Source organism: Myotis daubentonii, chromosome 5 (assembly GCF_963259705.1).
Source record: "Myotis daubentonii chromosome 5, mMyoDau2.1, whole genome shotgun sequence".
NCBI classification, from domain to species: domain Eukaryota; kingdom Metazoa; phylum Chordata; class Mammalia; order Chiroptera; family Vespertilionidae; genus Myotis; species Myotis daubentonii.
This window is the reverse complement of record NC_081844.1, coordinates 108358868-108385577: the sequence shown is the minus strand read 5'-3', so window position 1 is coordinate 108385577 and position 26710 is coordinate 108358868. Positions and strand designations below refer to the sequence as shown.

At 59.1% G+C, this 26710-nt stretch overlaps 1 protein-coding gene across 3 annotated transcripts in view; it reads right to left on the bottom strand.

Annotated features, from left to right (window-relative positions):
- Window positions 1-26710, bottom strand: part of TECPR1 (tectonin beta-propeller repeat containing 1) — a 28939-nt gene continuing 2229 nt past the window's right edge. Inside the window, exons 2-25 of one of the 3 annotated variants that reach the window (XM_059699259.1) lie at window positions 23735-23970; window positions 23110-23292; window positions 22739-22861; window positions 20760-20885; window positions 18555-18729; window positions 18360-18460; window positions 16345-16446; window positions 14651-14796; window positions 10392-10867; window positions 10047-10192; window positions 9020-9175; window positions 8423-8572; window positions 8149-8306; window positions 7313-7440; window positions 6267-6369; window positions 5626-5722; window positions 5474-5553; window positions 4549-4605; window positions 3870-4050; window positions 3472-3607; window positions 2677-2769; window positions 1875-1981; window positions 1620-1739; window positions 1-1422 (exon numbers count right to left, since the gene is read on the bottom strand). In XM_059699259.1, coding sequence (XP_059555242.1) covers window positions 1273-1422; window positions 1620-1739; window positions 1875-1981; window positions 2677-2769; window positions 3472-3607; window positions 3870-4050; window positions 4549-4605; window positions 5474-5553; window positions 5626-5722; window positions 6267-6369; window positions 7313-7440; window positions 8149-8306; window positions 8423-8572; window positions 9020-9175; window positions 10047-10192; window positions 10392-10867; window positions 14651-14796; window positions 16345-16446; window positions 18360-18460; window positions 18555-18729; window positions 20760-20885; window positions 22739-22861; window positions 23110-23292; window positions 23735-23959 — 3519 coding nt within the window. In that variant the 5' untranslated portion in view covers window positions 23960-23970 and the 3' untranslated portion in view covers window positions 1-1272. Of the gene's footprint in view, window positions 1423-1619; window positions 1740-1874; window positions 1982-2139; window positions 2770-3471; window positions 3608-3869; window positions 4051-4548; window positions 4606-5473; window positions 5554-5625; window positions 5723-6266; window positions 6370-7312; window positions 7441-8148; window positions 8307-8422; window positions 8573-9019; window positions 9176-10046; window positions 10193-10391; window positions 10868-14650; window positions 14797-16344; window positions 16447-18359; window positions 18461-18554; window positions 18730-20759; window positions 20886-22738; window positions 22862-23109; window positions 23293-23734; window positions 24163-26710 lie in introns of those variants that run through there. The other 2 variants (XM_059699257.1, XM_059699258.1) reach the window with 2 other exon arrangements.

Below are 26710 nucleotides of genomic sequence, written 5' to 3'. Positions count from 1 at the left end.
TCACACTCTGGTTTAAGTTTTAATTGAATAAAGCATCTGGGACTCCGTGATGCTGAGCAGGTAAACAGGTGGCTCAGCAGTGAGAGGGCACAGGGTCCCTAGAGGAAGGGCAGGGTGAGACCAGCCACGGGGACGCACAGCGAGGACAGCAGCTGCTGTAGATGAACCTTAATGCCCATGCAGACCCTGACGAGGGGATGTAAACAGACCGAGACTGGCAACCCCATACGGCCCCTCTGGGCCCTGGGCCGACTCACACCTCCTGGTCCCACCTGCAAATGCAGAGGCCGCTGGCACCCTCAGATGTCCCCGGGGAGGGCACCCCGAAAGGAGGTACTGCACCCTCCTGCCAGCTTGCGGGGGAAGCCCCTGGGAAGGGCTATGTGGTCACGCTCCACCGTCCCAGCCGTCCTTCCGCCGGGCCAGGTGGGGCCCACGTGCGCCTGGACTGCTCTCAGGTGCGGCTACTCAGGAAGGCGCGTGGTGGTCAGGACGACCCACCAATGGGACCTGAGGATGGGAGCAACTCCGAGCTCTGGACTGGTTGTGGAAGCAAACCGGGGCCTTCACCAATGGGGTGTCAGCCGGAGGTGCCCTCCTACCGCCTGGCTGGTCTCCGCCTCCATCCCGCCCTCCCCTGCAACATGATCAGCAGTAAAAGATGCCCCAGCCCCATGGGGAGGGGCCAGCTGAGCACTCCAACCGCTTCTCCCAGGCCCCTCGGTCCTCTGTCCACCCCGGGGGCCCATGCCCACCTGGGGAAGGTGACACCTCTCCAGCATTTATTTCGGACCTGCCAACTCCGCCCTTGACCTTTGGAATGAGACCGTATCTGCGAGTCCCGTGCTGAGAAACGACCACAGCGTGGGCCACGGCCCTGAGCCCTCAGCTATTTCTGCGTTTGGACCCCCTGGGCCACCGGGCGCTCTTTGTGGGCTCAGCTTTCCCAGGGGCCAGCCTTCCTGGAAGGTTCCAGGCTCTAGGTTCCCGCCCTGGAAAGGCGGGAGGCGGTGGGGGAATGGATGGGTGGGAGAGGCCGGGTGAGGGCGCCCACTCCACACCAGCGCCCTCCTTGCTGACAGGGACAGTGTGGGGAACGTCCACAAGGCTTCACATTTCTGGGCTGTTTCTGCTGCCTGAGCTGTGACCTCAGGCCAGGTCCCCGCAAGCCACGCCAGGACCCGCATTTCAGCGCAGAGCGGCTCACTCCGAGCGAAGGCTCATGGGCCACGCCGATTCTTCAGACGGAACCCGCCAGGCGAGGGAGGTGGCTCAGCAGCAGACGGGGCCCACGGCCTCCTGCAGGGCACCGGCCACGCTCGAGGGCCCGCTGGGGAGGCCCTGCTCGCCAGCCGTCTCCTGGGACACGCTCCTGGGGGCCCTGGTGGCATTGGCCCGGATGGAGACGTGGTCCCAGCCCCCCTGAAGGAGAGAGCTGCGTCACTGGGGCCACAGGGGTCGCGGGGCAGAGGCCCTCCTTCCAGACGCTGGGGCCACAGGTCTCCTGAGGGAATGCCCGGGTCTCCCACCAACCCCAGGCCAGGCCCCAGCCCGTCGGGGAGCACGTACACCGTGACCAGGCAGCCCTGGCCCAGCAGCCCCCCCGCCGGCTCGCTCACCCCGATGCCGTAGTCCCAGCCCCGCCCCTTGGGCTCCAGAGGCCGCACGCCCGTGCGGTGACACACCGTTCCCTGGCTCAGGCTGTGGCTGCCCTGGACTTTGTTGGCGATGACCCAGACCTGGAACACAGACCTGTTGAAGGCCCAGCCCTGGCTGTGGCACTGCGGGGACGGCAGTAGGGAGACCAGAGCAGGCACCCGAGCCCCTCAGTCCCCAACCCCAGAGCGAGCCTCAGCCCGTCCCGGGCCCCCGACCTGGTCCAGGGGCCCCACGGACACTCGGCGCACGTTGTTGGACACGTGCTCCCAGCTGGAGCCCTGCGGGTAGCTGGGCGTGACCCCCTGGCGGTACCACAGGTTCCCTGGGGAGAGAAGTGTGACCCACGGTGAGGCCCAGGGCGTGGGGACCCGCCGCAGGGTCTGCGAAGCCAGTGGTCTGACCCCCTCTCCCGCCCCCCACCCCCCGCGTCCCCACACTTGCTGGGCTCCCCTGACTCACAGCGAGAGAGAAGCCCAGAGGTCCAGCTCTGCCCGCCCCACACCCAGTGCCACTGTGCCGCTGGGCTGGGCTGCCACCCCCCTCTGCTTTCTACGCATGAGAAACTGAGGACAAGGCATTCTTTACAGCCAGAGGACGGCCTGGAACTGGAGCCTGGGTCCCCGGCCAGTCTCTGTCCTTCCTGGCCTTGCTCAGCCAGGACAACGGCGCCACAGGAACGGGAGCGGTGACGGAGGCGCCGGAGACAGCGCCACGTGGCCACTCCGCTCCCCCAGGACCTATCGTGGGCTCGCAGGTCACAGGCCCTGCTATGCAGCGTCACCCAGGCCTTGGCACCGTGCCCTCGGCCCAGGCAGGGCTGACTACCAGGGGGAGGGCCGGGTCCCCCCCTGGGGAACACGGGGGAGGGACCTGTTTGGAGGCCGACCTTGGGCCTCTCCTGGTGGCTGACATAGGTCTTGTGTCAGGGACCTGGGGGCTGGTGAGGGTCTCATCCCATCGGGGTGCTCAGAGAACCCCAACCCCCCTGGTGACCACTGGGGACCAGGAACAACTTGCCATTGTCGTCCACGGCGTACACGGATGTCTGGCCCACAGACACCTGCTTCAGCCTCTGCTTGGCAGGAGACGGGATGTGGTACCAGCAGTCACCTGCCAGGGGAGGTCGGACTTGGAGGCGCCTGGGAAGCACCGAACCTGTGACCCAGGCACTTGGGGCCCACGGTCTCCTCTGCAGCTCCCAGGGTGGGTGGGGGCCATGCCCTGCTGACCTCCAACACCCTGGTCTCTCTCAAGGCCCCAAAGAGGCCGGGGCAGGTTTCAGATGGGGCTGGAGGGGCCGGTCTCACACAGGGACACATGGTGCCCAGCCCGGCATGTGGGCAAGAGCCAGCCCTGCAGCCGCTACGCGAACCCAAGGCCCTCAGCCCCATGTGGAGGGCACGACACACCAGCCACCACCTCTTCATCCGTCCATTCCAGTGCCACCTCCCCCATGCCACACACTGTCCAGACATCCAGTCAAGAACACGCCGGCCTAGGGTGCCCTCTGGGGAGTGGCCACTGTGGAGTGGGCCGAGCGGGGCCACCCCAGGAGCGTCCCAACAGGCCTGTCCCCTGGCGGGCAGGACCTGCAAGGCACCCAAAGCGCCCACCACCAGCTGCCCTGGCAGGAGGCCAGGACGGTGCAGAGCAGCTGCAGGGAAGGGGCGTGGCCTCGGGATCCTGGCTGTGCCCAGCAGCTGGTCCGCAGGCTGCTTTCACCACGGGCTTGCTGAGTGAAGGGGCAGCCAGGGGCCGTCAGCCTGCAGCCTCGCTGACAGCCCCATCCCCTCCAGGGCAGGCAGCACTCACCAGCCGGCTTGGAGGGGGACACGGAGCCCCTGTAGAAGGCAGAGCCGTCCCTCGCCACGGCCCACACCTGGCAGTAGCCCCCGATGGAGACGGAGGCGAAGGGCTGGTCGGTGCCCACGTGCAGCCAGGAGGCGCCCTGGAGACCGAGTGAGGAGGCACTGAGGGCTGCCTGGTCCAGCCTCTGCCACCCCAGCCCCGGGTCCAGGAGCTGGTGGCTCCTCACGCCAACCTCATCCTTGGTTCCAACTGCCCACAGAGCCTGGCGACCCCTGGGCGGGCCCACACCTAGCCCAACTCCTCAGCAAGAGTCCTATTTCTGGAACAATCTGTCCGAACCCCACGAGTGACCACAGGTGGGCAGGCCGGTGCTCCCCAGAGGCAAGGACTGGGGTGCTCACCGCGGGGTTGAGCTCGGACACACCCAGGCGGCACAGCACGTCCCCCTTGTCACTGACGGCCCAGAGTGCGATGCTGTGTCCACTCTCGTCGGCGCCCGGGCTCTCGGGGATGATGGACACATCCCTGAGGGCAATGGGGGGCACTTCCAGCCAGGGCCCACTGGTCACCAGCTTGCACTTTCTGTAAGTGGAGAGGGCACAACCCTGGGCACCTGGGCACCCAGATGCTGCTGCCAGCCTCAGGCCGCCTGCCCTGGGCACCTGGAGGCTCAGGAGGAAGCAGTGGGTTGCCCTTCTCCCAAGGCAGCCTCCGTGGGACCCTGGGGAGGGCAGGACACCCCACCCACCCCTGCACCTGGGTGGGCACCCCTTCCTGGATGGGTGGCCCCACCCTCCTGCCCCGGCCGCTCCCTCCCCCAGCCAGGCCTCCTGTCCTGCCTACAAGCAGAGGCTGCCAATGACATTTCTCTTATTTGTTCTTGAAAACAAACTCTCCAGAAATAAGAGCGTTGGGAGCCGCGGGCACTTCCTGGGCTGACATTTACTTTGATTCTGTTTTCCCTCCCCGTGGCCTCCCTGTTCCTTCCAGAGGACTGAGGCCGGAGGAGGGGGCCTGGCCTGCAAGGGACCAGGACGAGGGGCAGGCCACACCCCCAGCTACCTTGTGCTCAGTCTTTACCTGGCCCAGCACCTCCTCCTGACAAAATCCCTCATGGTTTTGTACCCGTGATATGAGCTGAAAGAGGAAGAAGAAGCTGAAATCGAGACCACTTCGGGGAAAGTGACACTGCGCACACATGCACACACATGCACACACATGCACACACACACTCTCCATCGGTACAGGGCTCGGAGCCTGTGAGCTGTGGAGTGGGCTCAGAGGGAGCAGGTATCACAGGGCACAATGCTCCTCCTTCAGACACCTCCTGCCTGGCTGGGGTCTCCCAGGGCCAGGACATGGCAGCTGCCTGACCAGGGGTTCTAGCTAAGGGAGCTCGGCCCCTCGCCACCCCAGGCCCAACCAGAGCCCTCCTGGGAACAGTCAAGCCAAGGGCCCGTGGCCTCTGACACCTGTCACCTCCTCGGTCGGCTCACACGGCTCGGGCCTGGCTGGGCTCTCCAGCTCCGTCTCCCACTCTAACCTCTGACTTGTGTTCCCTGAAGGCCTGGGACCCCAGCCCAACAGACATGTCAGCCGCTTCTCCTTGTCCTGCCCGCCTCTGACACTTAGCCTCCTGCCTGGCCCAAAGCTCCCTAGACCCCTCAGCTGGTGAACCAGGCCCACAGCTGGCCCTCCCACACCCTGCTGGGCAGACACAACCAGGTGTCGAAGGAGCCATGGCATCCTCCCTGGGCCCATCTGGGCCCCTCCACATCTCTCCAAACCCTGCTGGCAGCTGAGGCAGGCACACAGGGTCTGCTCCTCAGCTATGCCCAGGTGCTTGGGGGGTGGGGGGCAGAGGGCAGGGCCCTGCCTGGCAGGGTGGTGAGGCCACTGCTAGGGAGGAGGGTCCGGCTGGGCCACACCCCCAGTCCTGCTGCTCAGGGCAGCCCCCGAGGGCCTCCCCATGCAGAGAGAGAGAGAGAGAGAGAGAGATGCTTACGAAGGGAAGTCACTGGCATACTGCCACCCCTCTTGGTCAGTACCCCCAGGAACGCTGAAGTCCACAGACCAGTCAGAAACCTGGGGAAGGGGTGGGTCAGTGCAGGCAGACCTTCCACTCCAACCCCTGCCCACCCCACTGCTGGAACTCACCCAGCTCCACTGAAGGGAGGGGGGCTTCGTGCCCGCCTTGGTGCACTCCTGCAGCCCCGTGGCGTCGCTCCACATGTACCGGTCAGTGGGCAAACCCCTGCGGCAGGACAAGGCGGGGTGTGTGTGTGTCTGTGTGTGTGTGACTCGAGAGGCAAGAACAGCCTGTCCCACCCAGACACTGGCCAGTGACAGACACACACTGGGACCACTACACCTCCGAAGGGGTGAACTGCCCCAGGTCTGGGACCACAACAGGGGTGACCCCACATCATGAGGGGCCTGGCCTGCAATCCACTGAGGGCTGTGGCCACCGTGAGGGCGGGAAGCCCCCCTCTCTGTCTACCCCTACCTATGGATGCACCTGTCTACATGCAGACAGACCGACCTGTAGCTCATTGTATGTACATTTACGTGTTGTGCATTTCATGTATGTTGTACCTCTCAAGTAGGTTGTTAAATCTTTCTTACATTTAAAGACAAGAAGAAAAGCCTCTGTGAGGCCACGGCGGGGCCGGACTCCAGCTCTCACGCTGCATCACCACCTTGGCCGTGGCTTCCCTGTTTTGTCAGACTGTGGCCTGGGCCGGTCGCACCTGGAAGCCCCCACAGCAGCTGGTGCAGCATCCACGCTGCGTGCTCACCTGCTGGTGTAGCCCGTGACGGGGTTCCAGCGCTGGTTCTCATAGATGTAGACGCACTTCACATCTGACTGTGGGTAGATGTTACCGGTGCTGCTGGCCAGGCCTGGGGGGAGAGGAGGCTGCCAGGCCGTGGGCCGCACCTGCCCGCTGGGCCCCCAAGGCCCCTGAGACTGGGTGGGGAGGTCAGGCTGAAGGTCAGCCGAGAGGGGCTCACAGGCCTGCTGAGCTTATCTGGCAGGGCCCGGCCCGCGGGGTCTCTCTGTTCTGGGTTCGCATAACCTTGGTGAGAAGAACCCGCTAGGCACCCATCCACACGCCTTCCAGCTCCGCCGCCTCACACTCTGGACTGGGCAGGTAAGAGGCCCAACCAGCTCACCCCCTGCTAACATCAATAACCTCCAGAAACCCCAATTTCCTCATTGGTGAAACGGGGACCAAGGCACTGCCTGCCTCACCAGCATGGATGCTGTTAGTTCTGTGAGGTGCGGCCCGTGGTCTCAGTGGACACACAGCTCTACAGCATCAGCGCCCCCTGGCGCGGGGCGTGGGCATGGCGTGTCCCGTCCCGGCGTTGTTTCTGCTCCCCTTCCCAGGGGGAGAAAGAGCCCCCTGCCTCCCAGAGCTGGGGGGGCTCACGGGGCTCCCAGCCCGAGGCACAACCCCCCTAACGAGGAGCTAGAACCTGGGCCTGGGAATCAGGGGACCCAGGTGCTGGGCTGCCCCATGTGCCTGAGGCTCGTCTATGAAATGAGGGCTTGGACATGGTGGGGGCCTCGGTGGCTGCCTTTCTAGAGCCTTCGAGGCCGGGAGGCCACATGGGAGGCGAGGCCTGGTCTCCGGGCTGTCATGCCCCCGGGCTGGCCCAGGAACGTCCTCTGCAGAAGCTGGCAGTGCTGAAGGTCACCTGTCGCCTGGTTGCCAACTGAGTGTCAACACCGGGACGGCTCTGGCGTGGGGCGGGGAGCCAGAGGGACTAGAGGGAACTGCTAGGAAGGCTGTGCAGGGCGGGAGCCAGGCTTGCCAACCTTGGGGGCGGCCACCCTCACCTTGGAAGCAGCCTCCTCCGTAGCCACCTGTGTACACCCAGGCTGTGCCGTCGTAGCCAATGCCCCACACCACGCCCCGGCTGCTGGCCTCCACCACCCGCAGGTGGCCGCCCATCTGCCGCCAGAACCTGGGAGGAGGGGAGAGAGGGCGGGGAAGCGACCCAGCAGGGCCTTCCAGCCTCCCCCCTGGAGCCCTGGGGCCTGGGACAAGAGTGTAGGCAGGGAGCAGGGTCGTCCCATCGGCTGGATGAGCCACACGAGCCTGCGACGCCTACACCGCTGCCCTGACGGTGAGGCCCCCTGGGAGGCAGAGTGCAGGGTGCGGCTGCCACCTGGGTCAACCTCCTGTGGCCAAGGCCCCGCCACTGGCACCAGAGGGGATCTGACTCTTTCAGATGCGAGTGGATCACCAAAGGGCAGACAGACACGGCCACTCATCTCCTGGGCAGGGCCTCCTAGTCGTGTGTCTCCCTGGTCCTCCCTGGCTCTGGGTGACCTTTTGGGGACAGACTCGGGAGCACCATGTCCCCACCAAAAGGGTGGGTGCCCCAGACTCTCACATTGCCCCAGTGGGTGGCCTCGTTCCACCTCCTGGTTTAAATGCCACCTGCAGAGCCATCCCCTCACTCTGACACAGAAGCTGTTCAGTGGGGTGACCCTCCCCGATGCCCCCCGGGGAAGGGTCTTCGCACAGGCCCAGGCAGACTCGGGCCTGAGAACCAGCTGGCCGTGTGGCTGGCAGCAGGAAGCGAGGCCGTGTGTCCTGCTGGGGCCCCTCCTTGTGAAACCTCAGCGCTGGCTGCGGGGTGGGAGTGGCCAGGCCAGGGTGGACTCACATCTGGTCGCAGGGCAGCGGGTGCTCAGGGGCCTCCAGGTCCGGGCTGGGCTCACTCACGAAGATGTCGCCCTTGCAGGTGATGGACCAGATGGCCTGCAGGGAGGGGCGGCCGAGGACCCTCCGGCTCTCACAGCAGGACAGGTTGAGCAGGGCCAGCTGGCGTGGGCAGATGGCAGTCACCACTGGGAAGGGGACGGGCAGCAGGCCAAGGCTGGGCTGCCCTGAGTCTGCTGCCCTTTGACCCCTGGCCTGTGGGGCCACCGCCCACTCACCCAGTCATTCATGTCCTGCTCGGTGGCAGTAGCCAGACGCACGGGCCACCTCTGCCGGGTCCTCTCGGGGGTGTACAGGGCGAAGGAGTGCTTGTCCTCATTGAGCACGGGGACCAGCGTCGTCACCTCATTGAGGAACACGTGCAAGTACTGCGCACAGAGGGCAACGGCGAGGCTGTCACTGATGGGCAGGGCTGGCCTGGGTGGCCCCCTTTCCACAGAGCCGGTCCTTGGGACCCTGGTGGCTCTGGGAGTCCCAGCACGGAAGCCCAGCTCGGGAGCAGATGCCGGGCGTCACTGCTGATGGCGAGGCGAGGCTGGCTGGCTGGCTCAGACCCAGCCCTGGGCGGGGCGGCTTTATCTCTGTGAGCCTGACTTCTCATGAAACAGGGGAGCCTGTCAGCGTCAGGCCTGGGAGACGGCTCTGCGGGCCACCGACACCTGCCCGCCACTGACGGGGACTCTGTCATGGGGGCTGGGGCTTTGTAGGTGCCAGACGCTGTCCTGGGCTGGGCACCTCGGGGCCAGCGTCCCAGGCCGATTCCTGCACCCGCCTCCCCCGGGCACCCGCTCCCCTCCGCCTGCCCCTCCCCGCACCTTCTTCTCCTCGTGGACCACGTAGTAGATGAAGAGGATGCTGTCCCGGGCCCCGTCGTGCCCCGTGAACTGCTCCAGGGCCACGCGGACGTCCACCCACTTGTGGGGCTTCCAGTCGCACCACCACTGCAGGGCCCCCGTCTTCACCCACACGGACTGCAGCACAGGCCCCGGAGGCGAGGGACTGTCACAGGCAGGCCCCTGGGCCCCCAACTTGGGCCCTGCGTGTGCCCAGTTCCCAGCGCCCCAGGGCTACCCTGGCCCCAGTCCCTTCGCCACCTCACAGGGGACTCCCGCCCAGTGCTCCCAGCTCCCCCACTTCACCCTAACGACAAGGGACACTATCGAACCCCAACAGGGGCCAGGCCGCAAGCCAGTGTCAGCTGCACAGAACAGCCTGTGGGGTCACAGTCACTCCTGTTCTGGGTGGGGAAACGGAGGCCTGGGGAGAGTCTGTGCCTGCCCCAACGTCACAGAGTGAGCCAGTGGCACAGCTGGCGCACACCCTGCCCACCTGCCGGGCGGCCCCTTGGCCACCAGTAGATGCTTCTGCACCACCATTCGAGACACAGCCGGGCCCTCTGCATGAACCCAGCTGAGTCCTTCATGTAATTCCCGCCTCTAGGGGCTGGGCTCGGCCTGAGGGGCCCGAGACTACCCTCAATCCTGTCCTCAGTTCTCAATAAAACACTGCACCATCGGGCACGTGGGGACCCCTCTGCAGAGAGAGGACAGTGTGGTTCCCACCCCACCACCCGCTGAGACTGCTGTGGTCTCTGGTCCCAGGGTCTACGCTGGGCCCGCATCACAGTGGGGCCTGACAGAGGCCTCTGGGGTGGACGGATAAAGGAACGAACTTGTTTTTCATTCTGGAATCTACAAGGAGAAGGGCAGGCTTCCCATCCGAGAGAGATGGGCAGAGGGATGCAGGCATCCGTCTGTCTGTCTCTCCCACCTCACCTTGGGGCTGGTATAGATAGACACTCAGTAAATGCCGGTGAGACACAGTGTGCCGGCGCCCGCCCACCTGCTCCACGGCCTGTTCGTAATGTCGGAAGTTCTCCAGCTCCCGCTTGGTCCTTTCCGTCAGCTGCTGGAAGATCTGCTTCCGCCAGGCGGCGGTCTGGGCCGGCGTGATGGACAGGGACAGTGTCTGCATGGAGGAAGACAGGCCTGCGGCCGGCCAGAGCCTCAGGGCCAGGTGTCTGGCCCGCCCACAGCTGTGCAGCAGGCCAGGGTTTGTTTTTAAATCAGCCCTTTCTTGCTAGAGAGCTATGATCTCCCTAAAATGCACACGAGCCCTCCCCTCTCCTTCTCCCTGATGTCCCCCAGTCCCGCCTAGAATGGCAAGCACAGGGCAGCACCCTCTTACCCGACGGGGCGGTGAACCACTTGAGCACAGTGTGGGCCTCCACGGCACAGCCTCCTCCTGACACCCAGACCCACAGCGGGTGGTCGTCAGCGCAGTAGGGCTCCTCCAAGCCCAGTGGGAGCATCTCGAGCGAGGAGAGGCCGGTGGTCTCAGCGGAGTGGCTGGGCGCTTTCTTGGGCTCCTTCAGGTCGATACTGGTCCAGGGCAGCTCGGCAGGGGTGGAGGCCTGGCCAGGGCAAGGCTCAGGCCCCGGGGTGTGATCAGCTGGGCTGGCACCCTCCAAGGCATGCTCTGTGGTCTTGGTGGTGCCTGGGCCTGAAGCCAAGCTGCCCTTGGAGTTGCTGGGACTTTCCGGAGACTCTGCAGGGACAGGCTGCTCAGGCCCTGGTCTCTCAGCTTCCGAGGAGGCATCCGTGTCGCTCGGTGCGCAGGAATCGCCACTGACCCTCACCTCGTCACCAAAGAAACAGCCAGCGCTGGGGACGAAGGGGGCAGAGCTGTGACTCCCTGGAGGGAGGAACATGTGCTGCTCACCTGCTCCACCACCGAGAACCTGTGTGACCCCCGGGCAAGTCACCGCTTCTCTGCAATGCAGGGAGTTGGGCTCTGTGCACAGTCCCGGCACCCAGGCCGTGTCCACACCCATCAAATCAATATTCCTGGACGTGGAGATCTAATATCTTGTGTGTGTGTGTGTGTGTGTGTGTGTGTGTGTGTCACAATATGTGTGATGTAAAGTTTACCATTTTAAATCATGCAATGCAGTGGCATTAAGTATATTCATAATGTTGTGCCACCATCACCACAACCCAGTTCCAGAACCTTCTCATCACTCCAAATGGAAACACTGTACCACTGAGTCACTCTTCATCCTCCTCTTGCCCAGCTTCCTGGCAACCACTAATGTGCTTTCTGTCTCTATGGATTTGCCTATTCTGGACACTTCATGCAAATGACATCATACAAAATGCAACCTTTTGGGACTGGCTTCTTTGACTCAGTATAATGATGTCAAGGTTCACCCATGTTGTGGCTGGTGGCAGTACTTCGTTGCTTTTTATTTATTTACTTTTAATACGAGTGGCCTGGTGAACAAATTCACGCACATTGAAAGGAAATTAATTAGAAGAAATATTTTAATATCTCTATTCGTCCTTTCTGTATAATAGAAGTATCAACCAAATTCACGATCAACAATGACAGATCAAAACACATGTGTGCGAATGGCGCCAGCAAGAGCTTTATATGTATAGCACAATGCTATACATTTAAAGTGAGTCAACTTAGCCTTTTATATAAATATATAGATACACTTGCTTAATTAGACCTGCTTTCTGATTTAGCTAAACTTTTTCTAGCCCAGTGAAGCACCCCAACTTCTCTTTCAGGTAATTGTCAGCAACACAGCAGTAAATATCAACACAAAGCAGATTATTATTATAGATCACACAGGGAGAACCAAGGGTGAAATATTTAACTGCAGCAGTGTTTACTTATATTCTGCGCAGTGAGAAAACCTGAAGTCATTGTCAATGTCCACCATTTCTTACTTTTTTTCAGTCGGGTCCAGTTTCTAAGCTTTCTAAATCTCCGTTTTCCGGCTAATGAAAAGAAAATAGGATTCCACCGAGTCTCCTATCTACCTACTGCAGGACTTCTGTGAGGATCAAATGAGATGAGGCATGTGAAAACACTTCACAGACATTTGGTTACAGTGTGAAATGTTTTCACCTGGCTATAAAGCAAGTCGTGTTCCTGGGCTGAAGAAACTGTAAAGAGGCTAGTCCAGCCGTGGGCAAACTACAGCCTGCGGGCTGGATCCGGCCCGTTCGGCTGTTCTATCCGGCCCGCGGAGCCGAAAGAGCAGAGGGTTCTCTTGCTCTCCCCTCCGCTCCTTCACCAGCAGCAGTGTTAACATGGCAACGTCGGGAAACAGGGCTGCAGCTCCTTCTTCTGAGTCCAGTTTAAGAACCCATTGTGGCCCTCGAGTCAAAAAGTTTGCCCACCCCTGGCTAGTCGCTAGGGAGAGGGAGTCGGGCATTGCTATGTGATGTCATTACCCAGACAGTCGGACACTTAGCATGTTAGCCTTTTATATATATAGATATTTTTATTGATTTCAGAGAGGAAGGGAGAGATAGAAACATCAATGATGAGAGAGAAAATCATTGATCGGCTGCCTCCTGCATGCTCCACACTGGGGAATGAGCCCACAACCCAGGCATGTGCTCCAATCAGGAATCAAACCGTGACCTCCTGGTTCATAGGTCGACGCTCAACCACTGAGCCACACTGGGCAGGCCATTCCTTTTTATTTATTTAGTTAGTTAGTTAGTCCTCGCCTGAGGATATTTTTTCCATTGGTTTTTAGAGAGAGTGGAAGGGAGGAAGGAAGGGGAAGAGAAACAGAGAGAAACATCAATGTGAGAAAGACACGTCAATTGGTTGCTTTCCTCACATGTCCTGACCAGGGCTGTGGATAGAACCTGCAACCCAGGTATGTGCTCTTGACTGGGAATGGAACCCTGGAGCCTTAGGTGCTCGGGCCGACACTCTAAGCACTGAGAACCACCAGCCAGGGTGGTATTTCATTCCTTTTTATTGCTGAGTGATGTTCTACTTTATGGCTAGACCCTGTTTTACTTATCCATTCACCCAATGATGGACATTCGGGTTGTTTCCACCTTCTGGCAGTAGTGAGTCCTGCTTCTACAAACATTCGCACACATGTTTTGTGTGAGCACCTGTTTTTAATTCTTTCAGGTACTTGTCTAGGAGCGAAACTGCTCATCACAAGGTGACTCTATCTTTAATTTCCCGAGGAACTGCCAGACTGCTTCCCAACGCTTAATTCCTGCCAGCTGTGTACAGAGTTCTAATTCCTCCACATCTCAACACTTTTACTGTCTTTCTTTTGGATCACAGCTGTTCTGGTGGGTGTGCAGTGGTATCTCACCTGGGCCCTGACTTGCATTTCCCCAATAACTGATGACACCTAGCATCTTTCCCTGCGCTTGCCGATCATTCACGTATCTACTCTGCAGAAATGCATTCAAGTCATTGCCCTTTTAACACATTAAGCGCCCAGCCTGTTTTGTCTTCCGGACAGAAAGTACAGTGTCAGTCACCGGTGACTGACCTGGTGCTTAACATGTTAAAATTGGGTTGTTTGTCCTTGTCACGCTGTAAGAGTTCTTGATGTGTATTCTAGATACTAGGCCCTTGTCAAATATATGCTTTGCAAATATTTTCTCCCATTGAATTATCTTTTCACTCTCTTGATAGTGTGCTTTGGTGCATAAAACTTTTTATTTTGATGAAGTCCAATCTATCTTTCCTTTTGTTTCTTGTGCTTTTGTTGTATTTAAGAAGCCACTGCCGACTGCAAGGTCGGGCAGATTTTTGGCATCAGTAGTTTCAGAAGCTTCTCAGCTGATTCCAATGTGCTGCTCAGCGTGAGAACCACCAGCTGAGATGGAAACTTCCGGTAAGTGGGGGGAAACCCTGCCTGGCTGGCCTCCTGGCCCTCTCAGCTGGTGGTACAATGACCACCAGGCTGTGGGAGGGTCCAGGCTGCAGACAGGAACCTGGCGGGCTGGGGAGCACCGTGTGAGGTCCCATGTGCCGCACGACAAGCAGGTAAGCACTGTGGGCACTCCCCTGCGGAGCGGAGCCGATGCTAAATCACCTGCCTGCACTCTAAGCGCCGGTGGGCAGAGCTGGGACTCACCCACACCCTCTAGAGCCAAGGACCTCAGTGCGCGGCCCCAGGACTGAGGCAGGAGCACACCTGGGGCCGGAGCAAGAAACAAAATCTCGGGTGCCCGTATCTACAGAAACAGATGCTCTGGGGGCGGGGCCTGGAAAACACCCAGGGAACAAGTCCCCAAAGAGTCTGGGGCATGCCCCAGGCTGAAGCCCCAGCTCCCGAGGAGAGAGACCGTCCATCCTCATCCCTGAGCATCCACCTGCAAAGAGGCCTTTCCCCCGCTGACCTTGAGATGCCAGAACCAACAGGCCAGTCCTGCTCAGGGACAATCCGAGGCTCCAATAGGGACAGGCACATCCCAGCCTCCCTCCCACCCAGCCTCAACACCAGGCACAGGAAGGGGAGACCCACAGGCTGCCGTTTTTCCTGCCCAAGATGAGGCTCAGCGTCCTGTTGAGAGGCTGGGCGGCGGCGTCCTCCAGGCACTGCCCACCGAGGCCACGGCAGCCCTTTCCCGCCCGATTCCTCCATGCCCCGCCCCTGGGATCACCTGAGGAGACTGGAGGAGCTGCCGGAGTGTGACCGGTCACACACACGACTGGCGACAATGGCCTTCCACATCTTCCCACTGAGCTCGCTCGGGGTGATGCCCTGCCGGAAGTACACGGCCCGGTCCTCGTAGCCGATGCCCCAGACCTGGAACAGAGGTACTGCTGGTGGGAAGCCGGGCAGACCTGGGGGCTCTCCTCCCGTTGGGGTGGGGGAGGAGGATGGGGTGGGGGAGAGTCTGTACATGCAGTGGGGGGTGTGCACACGTGTGCTGGGAGGAAGGTGGATGGCATGTACATGCGGTGGGGGGGTGTACACGTGTGCTGGGGGGAGGTGGATGGCATGTACATGCGGTGGGAGGTGTACACGTGTGCTGGTGGGAAGGTGGATGGTATGTACATGCAGTGGGGGGTGTACACGTGTGCTGGGGGGAAGGTGGATGGCATGTACATGCGGTGGGGGGTGTACACGTGTGCTGGGGGGAAGGTGGATGGCATGCACATGCGGTGGGGGGTGTACACGTGTGCTGGGGGGAAGGTGGATGGCATGTACATGCGGTGGGGGGTGTACAGGTGTGCTGGGGGGAAGGTGGATGGCATGTACATGCGGTGGGGGGTGTTTACACGTGTGCTGGGGGAGGGAGGAAGGTGGATGGCGTGGCCGTGGGCGGGCGCAGAGGTAAAATTCACGAAGTTGGGTGAGGGCTCGGCACCAAGCTCAGGAGAAACAGGGCCTGTGCGGCTCCTCGACCTGCAGGCAGACCCGGGGCCAGAGGAGGTGGTGGTGCTGGTGGGCGCTGGGCTGGGACACGAAGTCCACCCATGTCCTCATTGTGTCTCTGGTGGGAGGGAAGCTGTTCCCAGTGAACACAGAGGGTGGTCCTGGTCTTTAAGTAAAATAACCTCCTTGATCCTGGCCTCCTTTTCCATGGGAAAGGTGGCCAGGACGCTCCTTCCCTCTGCCTCTGGGCGCCGAGGAAGGGGTGCTGGGCAGCCGAAGGGCCCAGGGGAGAGACCCAGGGAACAACCATTTCGAGCCTAGACTTGGGGTGCCTGATGGGCCCCAGCCGGGCTTGGCAGAGCCTTGGCCCAGGAGGCCTTGCCAGGAGGGCTCCCGGGCCTCCGCCAGGCGGGCTGGCCTCGTGCTCCATCCCTGTGTGCACCTGCTGGCGCCTGCCTCGCCCCTGACCGCTGTGTACACAGCTCACTGGGGCGGGTGGGAGGAGGGCCAGAACCCCTGGGAGAGCTTCCATAACAGTGCAACAGGGGGCACACGTCACCTTCACACGTCGAGTCTTAAAAATCACCAAAACCTCATTATGTATGAGGAGGAGGCTCCACTGTGTGAACTACACAGGTGAGGTTGAAGAGACCCTGCATCTAGAAAGTCGGGAAGATCGGCTCCATCCTTCCCTAGTGGTCTGATTTCCCCCAAATATTTCTCAACCGAAGTCCTCCCGTCTCTGGGATGCATGTCTCTCCCCCAGATCTGTGCTCACTGTCCCTGCTCTGGGGGTCCTGTGGGGGTGGTGGTGACCCAAGGCAGGGCGGGGGCTCTGGGACAAAGGCTGGGAGAGTGTGGAGGTGCTGCCCCCCCACCCATGGGGGCACCAGGAAGAGATGTGGGAAGGAAGCATCAGGAGCCCCCATTCTGAGACCCGCCCCCAGGAAGCAAGGCTCGGAACCACGCGCACACCTGGTCGTTGAGCCCCACGTCCACCATAGTCATTTCTCCAACCATCTCGATCCAGCTGGTGCCACGGGGGTTGTGAGAGTTGACGCCTCTGCGGAACCACACCTGGGAAAGTCAGAAATAAATGCCTCCCTGGAATGCCACTGACACAGGTGAGGTGTTTTGTTCTTAATTAAAGCGAAAGACGAACATGAATCATCTGACCCTGTGGTTCACGCCGAAAATGAGCACAACACATCCTTCAGGAAGGAAACGTTCACCCCGTGCCTCTTGCCCACATCCCTCTGGGCTGAGGGTCACTTGCCCCCGTCACACTTGTCCTGGTGGCTTCCTGTCCATTCTCCAGCTCAGGGCATTGTTTCTCTAGGAGACAACGCTGCCTGAGTCATTTTAGAACAGTGATGGCGGACCTATGACACACGTGTCAGAGGTGACACGGGAACTCATTTTTTTGGTTGATTTTTCTTTGTTAAATGGCATTTAAATATATAAAATAAATATCAAAAGTATGTCTTTGTTGTACTATGGTTGCAAATATCAAAAAATTTCTATATGTGACACGGCACCAGAGGTAAGTTAGGGTTTTTCAAAATGCTGACACGCCGAGCGCAAAAGGTTCGCCATCACTGTTCTAGAATCTTCTCCCCACCGGTTCAGATACTAGTGGCACCTGTTGGCAGCAGGTAGCAGCAGGTGTCGGCTTTTTGGTGCAGTGAGAGCCGGGAGGGGGTTGAGGGAGCGAGGGGCACATACTCCATCTCAAATCCAGACTCTGACCTATGAGCCTGACCAGTGACACCCCATCCCATGGACCTCTGCAACCCCCACCTTAGCTCACACATAATCAAATATTTGTCTTAGACTGAGCACACTGCTCATTTAATCGAATTTGCTGCTCATTTAATCTGTTGCTCTGAGAGTGGGGTGCTCAGGGACCTGGGGGGGGTAGCCCCTCTGTACTTTCCCAGGGGCGTGTGGCCTGAGGCTCTGGAGCTTCACTGGAGATGGATCGGATGTGTGGGCGACCCGTCCCCCTGGATGGTAGGGATGCCCTGGATGGATGTGGGTGGGGTTAGAGAACTTGTAAGCAACCTGAAATCAGCTTACAGTAGGTCCTCGGGTTACGTCAGAGATCAGTTCCTACGGTGACGTAACGCGATTTTCGCTGTAAGTTGGAACCCACCTACATAAGCACCTACGTCACTCACATGGAGCACAGACACAGCAGCAACGAAGTGAAACAGTAAAAAAATTTAAAAGAGAACAATTCCTGATCTTTACTTGTGGTAACTAAATAATAAAAAACATAAAGCACATATGTACATATGTCAAAATGACGGAACTTTTTAATAAATGCTGTAAATGGGAGATGGTGACATAACCACGAAATGACATACATAACCACGAAACGACATACGTCGAGTCCGACATAACCTGAGGACTGCCTGTATTTTATTGGTCTTGCTTCTGATAAAATAAAAATGACAAGCCCTGGCTGGTTTTGTTAAGTGGTTAGAGCTTCGGCCCAGGGACCGAAGGGTCTTGGGTTCGATTCCTGGTCAAGGGCATGTACCTCAGTTGCGGGTTTGTCCCTGGCCCTGGTTGGGGCACGTGCGGGAGGCAACCAATCAATATGTCTCTCTCACATCAATGTTTCGCTCTCTTATTGACGTTTCTCTCTTTTCTCTCTCTCTTCCACTCTCTAATAATCAATGGGGACAAATAATAAATAAAAATGATAAGCATGAACAGGAGCAGGGGGAGGCAACCAATGAAGTGAGGGTTTTAGAAAATCAGCTTCTGACTCCTGGAGATGTTACGGCCTGTGCAGCTGTGCTGCACTTGGTACAGGGCCCGAGCAGGCAGGATTCTGCAGGTGCCAGACATCTCAGACGTGACAGACAGTGCAGGGTGCTTGGCTAATTTGCTCAAGGGTTCAGGACAAAAGAACAAAACACACACCACCCTCAATGTGAAACAGAGTCCTGGGACCCAGCCCCCCTTCGACCCGGCCTTACTTTCCGGTCCTTGGTGACGGCCCAGACCACGCCCACTCCCACGGAGATGTGCATGATGCCGTTTTCAGAGGTGGGAGGCTCCACTAGGCACCAGGAACTTCCTACTCGACCCCAGAAGAAAGCACAGGGTCCCCATCAGCAAGCGCATAGGGAAAAGCTGGGCACCCCCTCCCTGTAAGGGTGTAGGGCTCCCACCTTTGGGGTTGTTCCTGTTGATTCCTTCTCGAACCAAGGCCTGCCCCTCCCAGAGCGTGACCCACAGGAGGTCGTGAGGCCCACAGCTAATCTGGACCACCTCCCCCGGAGTGTCCACGTGGGACCACGATGAGCCTTCTGGGTTGGGGTGGCTGACGTCCTCTCTGTACCACACCTGAGTGAGAGAAACCCACAGGAAGGGTCCAGCGGGGTCAGGCCAGGACTCTGTGAAAAAACCAGCTGCCCAAGCTAGGCTGCATGTGCGTCAGCACACGCACAGGCCAAGCATCGGTGCAGTCCTGGGAGACCAGGGCCCAGAGTGCCAGGGGCGGTGATCTCTCCCGGCTGCTAAAAATGCCACACCTGGATTTCCACTGTCCTAGGGGTAACACCCTCCTCACTCACCCATGTGCCCAGTGAGAACTCAGCCCCAGCTTGGGCGTCCTGCACACTCTAGTGGCGACAAGCTCTCAAAACACCTGTCTCTAGGCGGAGCTGACCACTCCCCTTCGTAGGAATGTCTAAGGTGCCTGGCCAGTGTGGGTGAATGGTTGAGTGTCAACCCATGAAGCGGGAGGTCATGGTTCGATTCTGATCAGGGCACGTGCCCGGGTTTCGGACTTGGTCCCTGGTGGGGGGTGTGCAGGAGGCAGCCGATCAATGTTTCTCTCTCATCATTGATTTTTCTATCTCTCTATCCCTCTCCCTCCTTCTCTATCAAATCAATAAAAAGAAAATCACTTATTTTTCTCTTTAACCTGAGGACAGTGAGCATAATCAAATATTTAAGACTGAGCCACCTGATCATACTGTCCGCACTGCCTGGCACGTTTCATCTGGAGGGGGCTGCATATGGCTGTGTGGTCTAGAGGGCTGGGGGCCCCCTCCTGGGACCTGTCTCCATATTGGGCACCGTGGCCTCTCAACCTGTCACCTCGCCCTACAGCCCGCACTGCAGAACTAGGCCTGGACAGCCTCCCTCTGCTACCTGCTGGTCTGGCCCCCCCCCCCCCCCCGTCTCCCATCTTCTCCTGGAGCCCAGCTAGTCAGGGTCCTGGTCACAGCTTTTACGGACCACAGGACTAGTGCAGGGCAGCACTGGCTTACAGCTGGCAGCACAAACAGTGCTCTTGAGCCCCCATTCTCCCTTCTCTTTGCTTCCAGGTGGGCGTGGCCCCTCGGTGGGGGCTCTGTCCCAGGCCAGGTCCTGCAGCATGGCTCAGAAACACTGTGGTTGACTGAAGCCAGGGCCAAACAGGACCCCAGAGGTAAGCCTGATAAAAGCCTGCCGTGACTGTCCCAAAGCCAACCAGAGGATTTTGGTCAGTTTGTGGAACGGAGGATTGAATAGTCATGAGTAAGTGTTGGGTCATCCCACTCAGGGCCACCTATGTTGTTGCTATAGTCAGGTTGGTTTTATTCCTTTGTTTAATTTACAAACTCCTTGAGAAAAGGGTCTCCTCTCCTCTCCTCTCCAAACATCCACCCACCCACCCATCCATCCACCCACCTATCCTTCCACCCATCCATCCATCTATCCATCCATCCATCCACCTATCCTTCCACCCACCCACCCATCTATCCATCCATCCACCCACCTATCCTTCCACCCTTCCACCCATCCACCCATCCATCCACCCATCTATCCACCCATCCATCCACCTATCCTTCCACCCACCCACCCACCCACCCACCCACCCATCCATCCATCCACCTATCCTTCCACCCACCCATCCATCCATCCATCCATCCATGCCTCCCCACCTGCCCATCCCCCTTCGCCCACCCACCAGCAATACTTCTAGAGACTGGTGTGGAGGTGCCACAGGGAATTGGCAGGGAACTCTGAGTCTGTCTGAGGAGACTATACTGATGGCATCTGAGCCCAGGGTGGGCACTGGTCAGTGCTTTGGGGGCTCAGAGGAGGACAGGCCAGGGCAGGAGTAGGGTGGGAGGTCAGAGGCTTCTGGGAGGAGTAGAATCCAGGGGTCAACAGGACAGCAGGATTCACAGAAAGGGCAATTATGGGGACCCTGATAAAAGCCACCTGCTGTGGGGACAGGAGGCGAGGAGGTCTCAGGGGCAGCCCCCCTCCTTCCTCCACCTCTGGGAGGACAACGAAGGCCGACTTATCTCCTGTCCACTCCTGACTGTGGCCACCCCCTCAGCCACCCCTGCTCAAGGCGCAGGGGCCACAGGCCTTACCTTTCCCTGCAGAGACACAGCCCACACGGACAGGTGGCCCACGGGCTCCTCTGTGATCTCCCACCCCCCAACAGAGAGGTCGTTGAAGGGGTCGGGCAGTTGTTTGGGGTCATCCTTCGAAGGGATCTGAAACAGGTGGAGGCAGTGGCAGTCAGACCTTGTGGGCACGTGGGCCGACAGATGGCACTGTTCCCCTCCTGGTAGACAGCTGCCCTGAACCAGTCTGTGCCACAGGCCCTCAGCACGCTGCCTTCATGCTCCACCTCAGCGCACAGCTGCCTGACTTCACAGAGAGGGCACATCAGAACACCGGGTTCCTGCCCCTGGGTCCTCTCTGCCCTGGCCTCCCTCTGCCGGCCACCAGGCTCCGCTGCCATCCCCGAGTGGTCACTGCTGCTCCAGCAAGGAAGGAGGCTGCACACACAGGGTCTTGGCTCTGTGCTTTGCAGTGACCTGCACGCTGCGACTCCATCCCCCACCAAGAGGGGGCCGATCACAGAAGGTAGCCCCACGGGGTAAGCCCTTTTCTCTGGGCTGCTCCCAGCCCAACGGGAGCTCAAAGGGTCCACCTGAAAGCATGGAGTCTCTAGAGAGGACTGGTGAGGGCTCAAGGCCTTCCCCTCATTCGAAGGCCACGTAGAACCCAGTCCAGGCCTCATGTGCCTAAGCTGGGAGGTGTGTCTAGGTCACAAAAACAATACACGAGCCAAAGTGGCTCATCCATACTAATAAAAGGGTAATATGCTAATTAGAGCAGAACATCTTCCTGACGTCCATCCGGACAAAGCCACAGCAGCTGTGAGGGCCTAGGGCCAGCGCCGTGTGGGAGAGACCGCACCCAAGGGCCCTGGCTCAGGCAGCCATGGCAGCTGGCAATGGCAGCAGCAGCAGGGTGATGGGGGCAGCGCCTTTCCAATTGGCCACGTTGCCTCCCGCAGAGGGAGGCCAGACTGTGGTTTAGGCCTGGGTGAGGCAGAGGTGGTTAGGGGCGATCAGGCCAGCAGGGGAGAAAGTTAGGGGTGATCAGGCTAGCAGGGGCACAAGGTAGGGGCGATCAGGCCGGCAGGGGGGCAAGTTAGGGGCGATCAGGCTGGCAGGGGGGCAAGGTAGGGGCGATCAGGTCAGCAGGCAGAGGCAGTTGGGGTGATCAGGCATGCAGGCAGAGGGGTTAGGGGCGATCAGGCAGGCAGGCAAAGGGGTTGGGGGCGATCAGGCAAGCAGGCAGAGGGGTTAGGGGCGATCAGGCAGGCAGAGGGGTTAGAGATGATCAGGCAGGAAGGCAGGCAGGCAGGCAAGTGGTTAGGAGCCAGCGGTCCCATATTGCAAGGGGGATGTCTGACTGCCAGTTTAAACCAACAATCGGATATCCCCCGAGGGGTCCCAGATTGGAGAGGGTGCAGGCCAGGCTGAGGGACTGCCCCCCTCCCTCCCCGTGCATGAATTTCATGCACTGGGCCTCTAGTCTATACATATAACAGTCTCATATGCAAAGTGTCCCCACAGGAGTTCGGCTGGGAGTTCTATTGCTTGCTATGACATATGCCGACCACCAGGGGGCGGAGCAGAACGAAGGGAGGCCTAGGCTGGCAGCCGGAAGGTCGCCATCAGCCCTGATCACCGGCCAGGCCTAAGGACCCTACCGTGCATGCATTCTGTGTACCGGGCTTCTAGTTCAGGAATAAGGGAGGAAGACGTGCACAGACTGAGCCTCATTCTGGGACAGGGCAACCGGAGACCAGGGTCAGGACAGGTTTTGTGCTGTCCTAGGCCAATCTGGCCTGCCTCCTCATGTGGCCATCTCCCAGAGGAAGGGACACACAGTGCCACAGTGTTACCAGGAGACAAAGGCCAGGTCCCAGTGTGGGGGTGGCACCCTCTGTGCACAGGCAGGAAGGCAGAAATGAGGGTCCATGTGATCCTCCCAGCAGCGGGACTGCTGTGGGCCCTGCCCCACCCCCAGGCCACAGGCAGGCTCCGACCTTGGCCCAGGTGTCGCGGGACTTGTATCTCCTGTACCGGATCCACCTCCGCCGCCTCACGTAAGAATTCCACTTCTTGTCCCTCGTGTAAGTGGCAGGAAAGTCCATGGCATATGTCCACCCCTGAAATACAAGGTGGGGCCGCTCTGTAAGGCTCTGGGGGAAGGAAGTGATAGGACTGAGGAAGAGGGGAGCAGGCAGAAGGAGGAACAGCACTGATCCCCACCGATTCTGTGCAGAAAGTGGGGTGCATGCAGGGCAAAGGCTGGGGTCGGCTGCCACAGGACACTGGGGCCAGCACTGAGGGGACGGTCTAAGCCCAAAGCATTCCCTTCCCATGTGGAGCCACGCCAGGAACCAAGTTCACCTACCCCTTTCTCGGTGGGCTCCCCTCCAAAGTTCTCATCCACGTACCAGTCGGACTCCCATTCCCAGTGCGGCGAGGGCAGTGCCACCCCATCCAGCGGCCGATGCTGGAGCCCACTCACGTCGCTCCACAGCCAGCGGTCACTCGGCAGGAGCTTCTCGCAGAAGCCACCCACGGGGTTCCAGCGCTGAGGGTGTAGGCAGGCACGGGCTTTAGGCCTGGGCTGCCTGGGGAGGCCAGGCCCTTGCCAGCAGGTTACTCGGGCTCGTCTCCATGGTGGGATGTGAGCAGAGGGCCTGCCCGGAACTCAGGGATCAGCCAGCACATCATCACAGCCCCAAAGGGCAGAGAACCTGCCACAGGACACGGTGCCCCCCTCCGGGCAAGCAGTGGAGGGCATGGCCCATTCTGGGCTCCTGGAAACCGCTGGGAGCCCACCCTTGTGTGAACCTGACCAGCCTGCCTTGGTGAGGACACAACAGGGGTTCTGGTCCCAAAGGCCCATGACACTACGCAACTTGGATCTTTAGCCGAACATGAGAACCGTCTGAAGTCTGGTGAGTGGGGCCTTTATTTCCCAGCCAGCCAACCAGCCAACCAACTCAGCAACCCAAACACACGTGCCCCACCTGGTTCTCATAGGCCTCCTCCTGGCAGCGGATGGGGACGTCGCTGGCGCACACGTACACATAGACCTGGTTGTCGCAGGCGATGCCCCAGCAGCCCTGTGTGGCCGCGCTGACCCGCTTGAACTCCAGCTGGGTGTCCTTGCAGAGCTCCCAGTACTGCCCGGCTGTGGAGAGTGTGTACACCCTCCCGAAGAGGTCCACTGCCCACAGCGCTGAGCTGGGCATGGCGGCAAGGGCTGCGGGAAAACCGGAGGTAACCGGCGAGGGTCAGTGTCGTGTCCACAGCCAGCTCTAGGCTCATACCACAGATGGCAAAATGCAGTCCAGACAGCGGGTGAGTGGTCACCCCACAAATGAGAAGTAGAGCCTGGCTTCCAGCCTAGGGCCCTTTTTCATTCTTTGCCTTTCTGTCCCTCTAATTGTGAAGACTTCTTTCACACATACAAAAGAATACAGAGAAAAAAAATGTCACCGCCACACCTCTCCCTCCCCAAATTAAATGAATATTATTCTGTCAGGTTGCCTTCAGATCTTTCATGCCAAAAGAATCCATGAGTTCAGCCAGTGTGGCTCGGTGGTTGAGCAGCGACCTATGAATCAGGAGGCCATGGTGATTCCCAGTCAGGGCACATGCCTGGGTTGCGGGCTTAATCCCCAGCAGGGGGTGTGCACGAGGCAGTGGATCAATGATTCTCTCTTATCATTGATGTTTCTATCTCTTCCTCTCCCTCCCTCTCTCTGAAGTCAATAAAAACATATTTTTTTTAAAAAAGAATCAATGAAAAGTCACAGATTTAGTTGAATTCCAGACAATGTCCTGCTGCCACCCCAGGAAGCCTCTGCCCCACGGTGGGAGGGTCCCCTCCCTTGTGCTGGTCCCATTGGGACCTTCCTTTAGGGGTTTGGTGGGGGTCACCACCTGGGCCTGGCACCCTAGCCAGAGCCTGGCGTGGTCCTGCAGGAGCCCTGCGGCTGTGTGGCAGGGGTTTGTGAGTCCTATTTTCACCCTCCTTGGGTGACCACTTCTCTCTCTTCCCCATCCCTCTCCTGCCTTTCTCCTTTCCTATTCCTTTTTCTCTCCTTTCTTCTTGGCAGAGGGTGGGCGAGGCAACCACTGCACTCTGCACTGCCCACACCCCCCACCCTGGGGAATGTCTGTGCTGCTGACCCTGGGGCATAACTCCTCGAGCCTGGATTCGGGTAGGAATGAGCCTCCCTCCATAGCAGGGCCATGTGGCCAGACCCATGGCAGCCAAACAGAGCAGCTGGATGAGGGCGGCAGAGGGAATGGCTATGAGGAGCTCTCCCACATCCAAAATTAAAGCCTGCCCAAGGGCTAGGACGGAAGGAAGAGCCGGGTGATGAGGACACAGCCAGTCTGGTTTGGAAACTGGAGCCACCAGGAGACAGAGTCTGGGCACCCTGAGCAGGGCCAGGCTGCTCCTGTGAATGCCAGGGGAGTGAGGGCCCTACGGAAGGCTGGTGACTGCAATGTCAACATGAGATGGACCATGTCTGAACACAGGAGCATCTGCCATTGGCAAAAAGGCTCTTTGGGAACAAAGTGTCTTACAAACACCAAGAGAAATGACAAGTTAGAAAGGAAGTGAGAGGAGAATAAGGAACAGGAAGAAAGGAAGCAGAAGGGACAGGAGCCAAGCTTGGGAAATAGTGGGACAGAAAGTGGAGGAGGTGACATGAGGGAGTCCGACTAGCTCAGTGGAGCACACGCACCCTAGGGGAGCTCTCTCAGAACCTCCATCTGTCTCCTAGGGCACTGGCGCCAGGTCAAACGTATGGGAAGTCAGAATACCAGCATTCTGGAGCCATTTGAAAACTGGCACCTGAGTCCAGGTGCCTGAGCTGGGACCCCTGGAAGAACTGCCGCAATCCCCAGTGACCCCTTTGCTCCTCCCTGGTCAGGCCTGAGGGTCCACTATCCCTGTGGCATCTACACTGACTGAGAGTGCCCAGAGCCACCTCAGACCCAGACTGTTGGAATTTGGGTCCTGGCTACACCTCTTTCCAGCACCACCAACAGTCAACTAACCTCTGTGCCTCAGTTTTATGATCTGTAAAAGGCAAAAAGGAATCGTGACCTACTTATGTGGTTCTGAGAATTAAATGATATAATACAGGTGCAGAGCTTTTATTTTATTTACTAAAATAGTGGCCCAGTGCACAAAATTTGTGCACAAGAGAGGGGTGTTCCTTAGCCTGGCTTGCACCCTCTCCAATATGGGACCCCTCGGGGGATATCTGACTGCCAGTTTAGGCCTCATCCCACAGGGCCATGTGGCCAGACCCATGGCAGCCAAACAGAGCAGCTCTGCAAAAATAAATAAATAGGGATCGGGCCTAAACTGGCAGTCGTACATCTCTCTCACGATCCCTAACCGCTCACCTGCCTGCCTGCCTGATTGCCCCTAACCACTCTGCATGCTGGCCTGCTCACCCCCAACCATCCCCCCCCTTGCTGGCCGGCTTGCCCCCAACTGTCTCCCTCCCCCTGCTGGCCTGCTTGCCCCCAACTGCCCCCCTGCCAGCCTGCTTGCCCCCAACTGCCCCCCCCCGCTGGCCTGATCACCCCCAACTAACCCCCCCTCCGGCCTGCTTGCCCCCAAATGCCACCACACTGTCGGCCTGCTTGCCCCCAACTGCTCTCCCCTCCTGGCCTGATCGCCCCTAACTGCCTCTGCCTTGGCCCTGCAACCATGGCTTTGTCCGGAAGGACATCCGGAAGGTCTCCCGGTCTAATTAGCATATTACCCCTTTATTAATATAGATTTATTTATGTATTTTTGCAGAGCTTTTAATAAATAGTGCTCAGTACCCATAAAGAATGCAATGAATGTTACTGCTGTCATCTTATTACTTGGCATTTGCTACCACAAATTGCCACTTATCTTCTATCTCTTAAAAAACAAAACAAAAAATCAAGCCTCTTTCTGGTCAGCCTGAGCCTTCAGCCTCTTC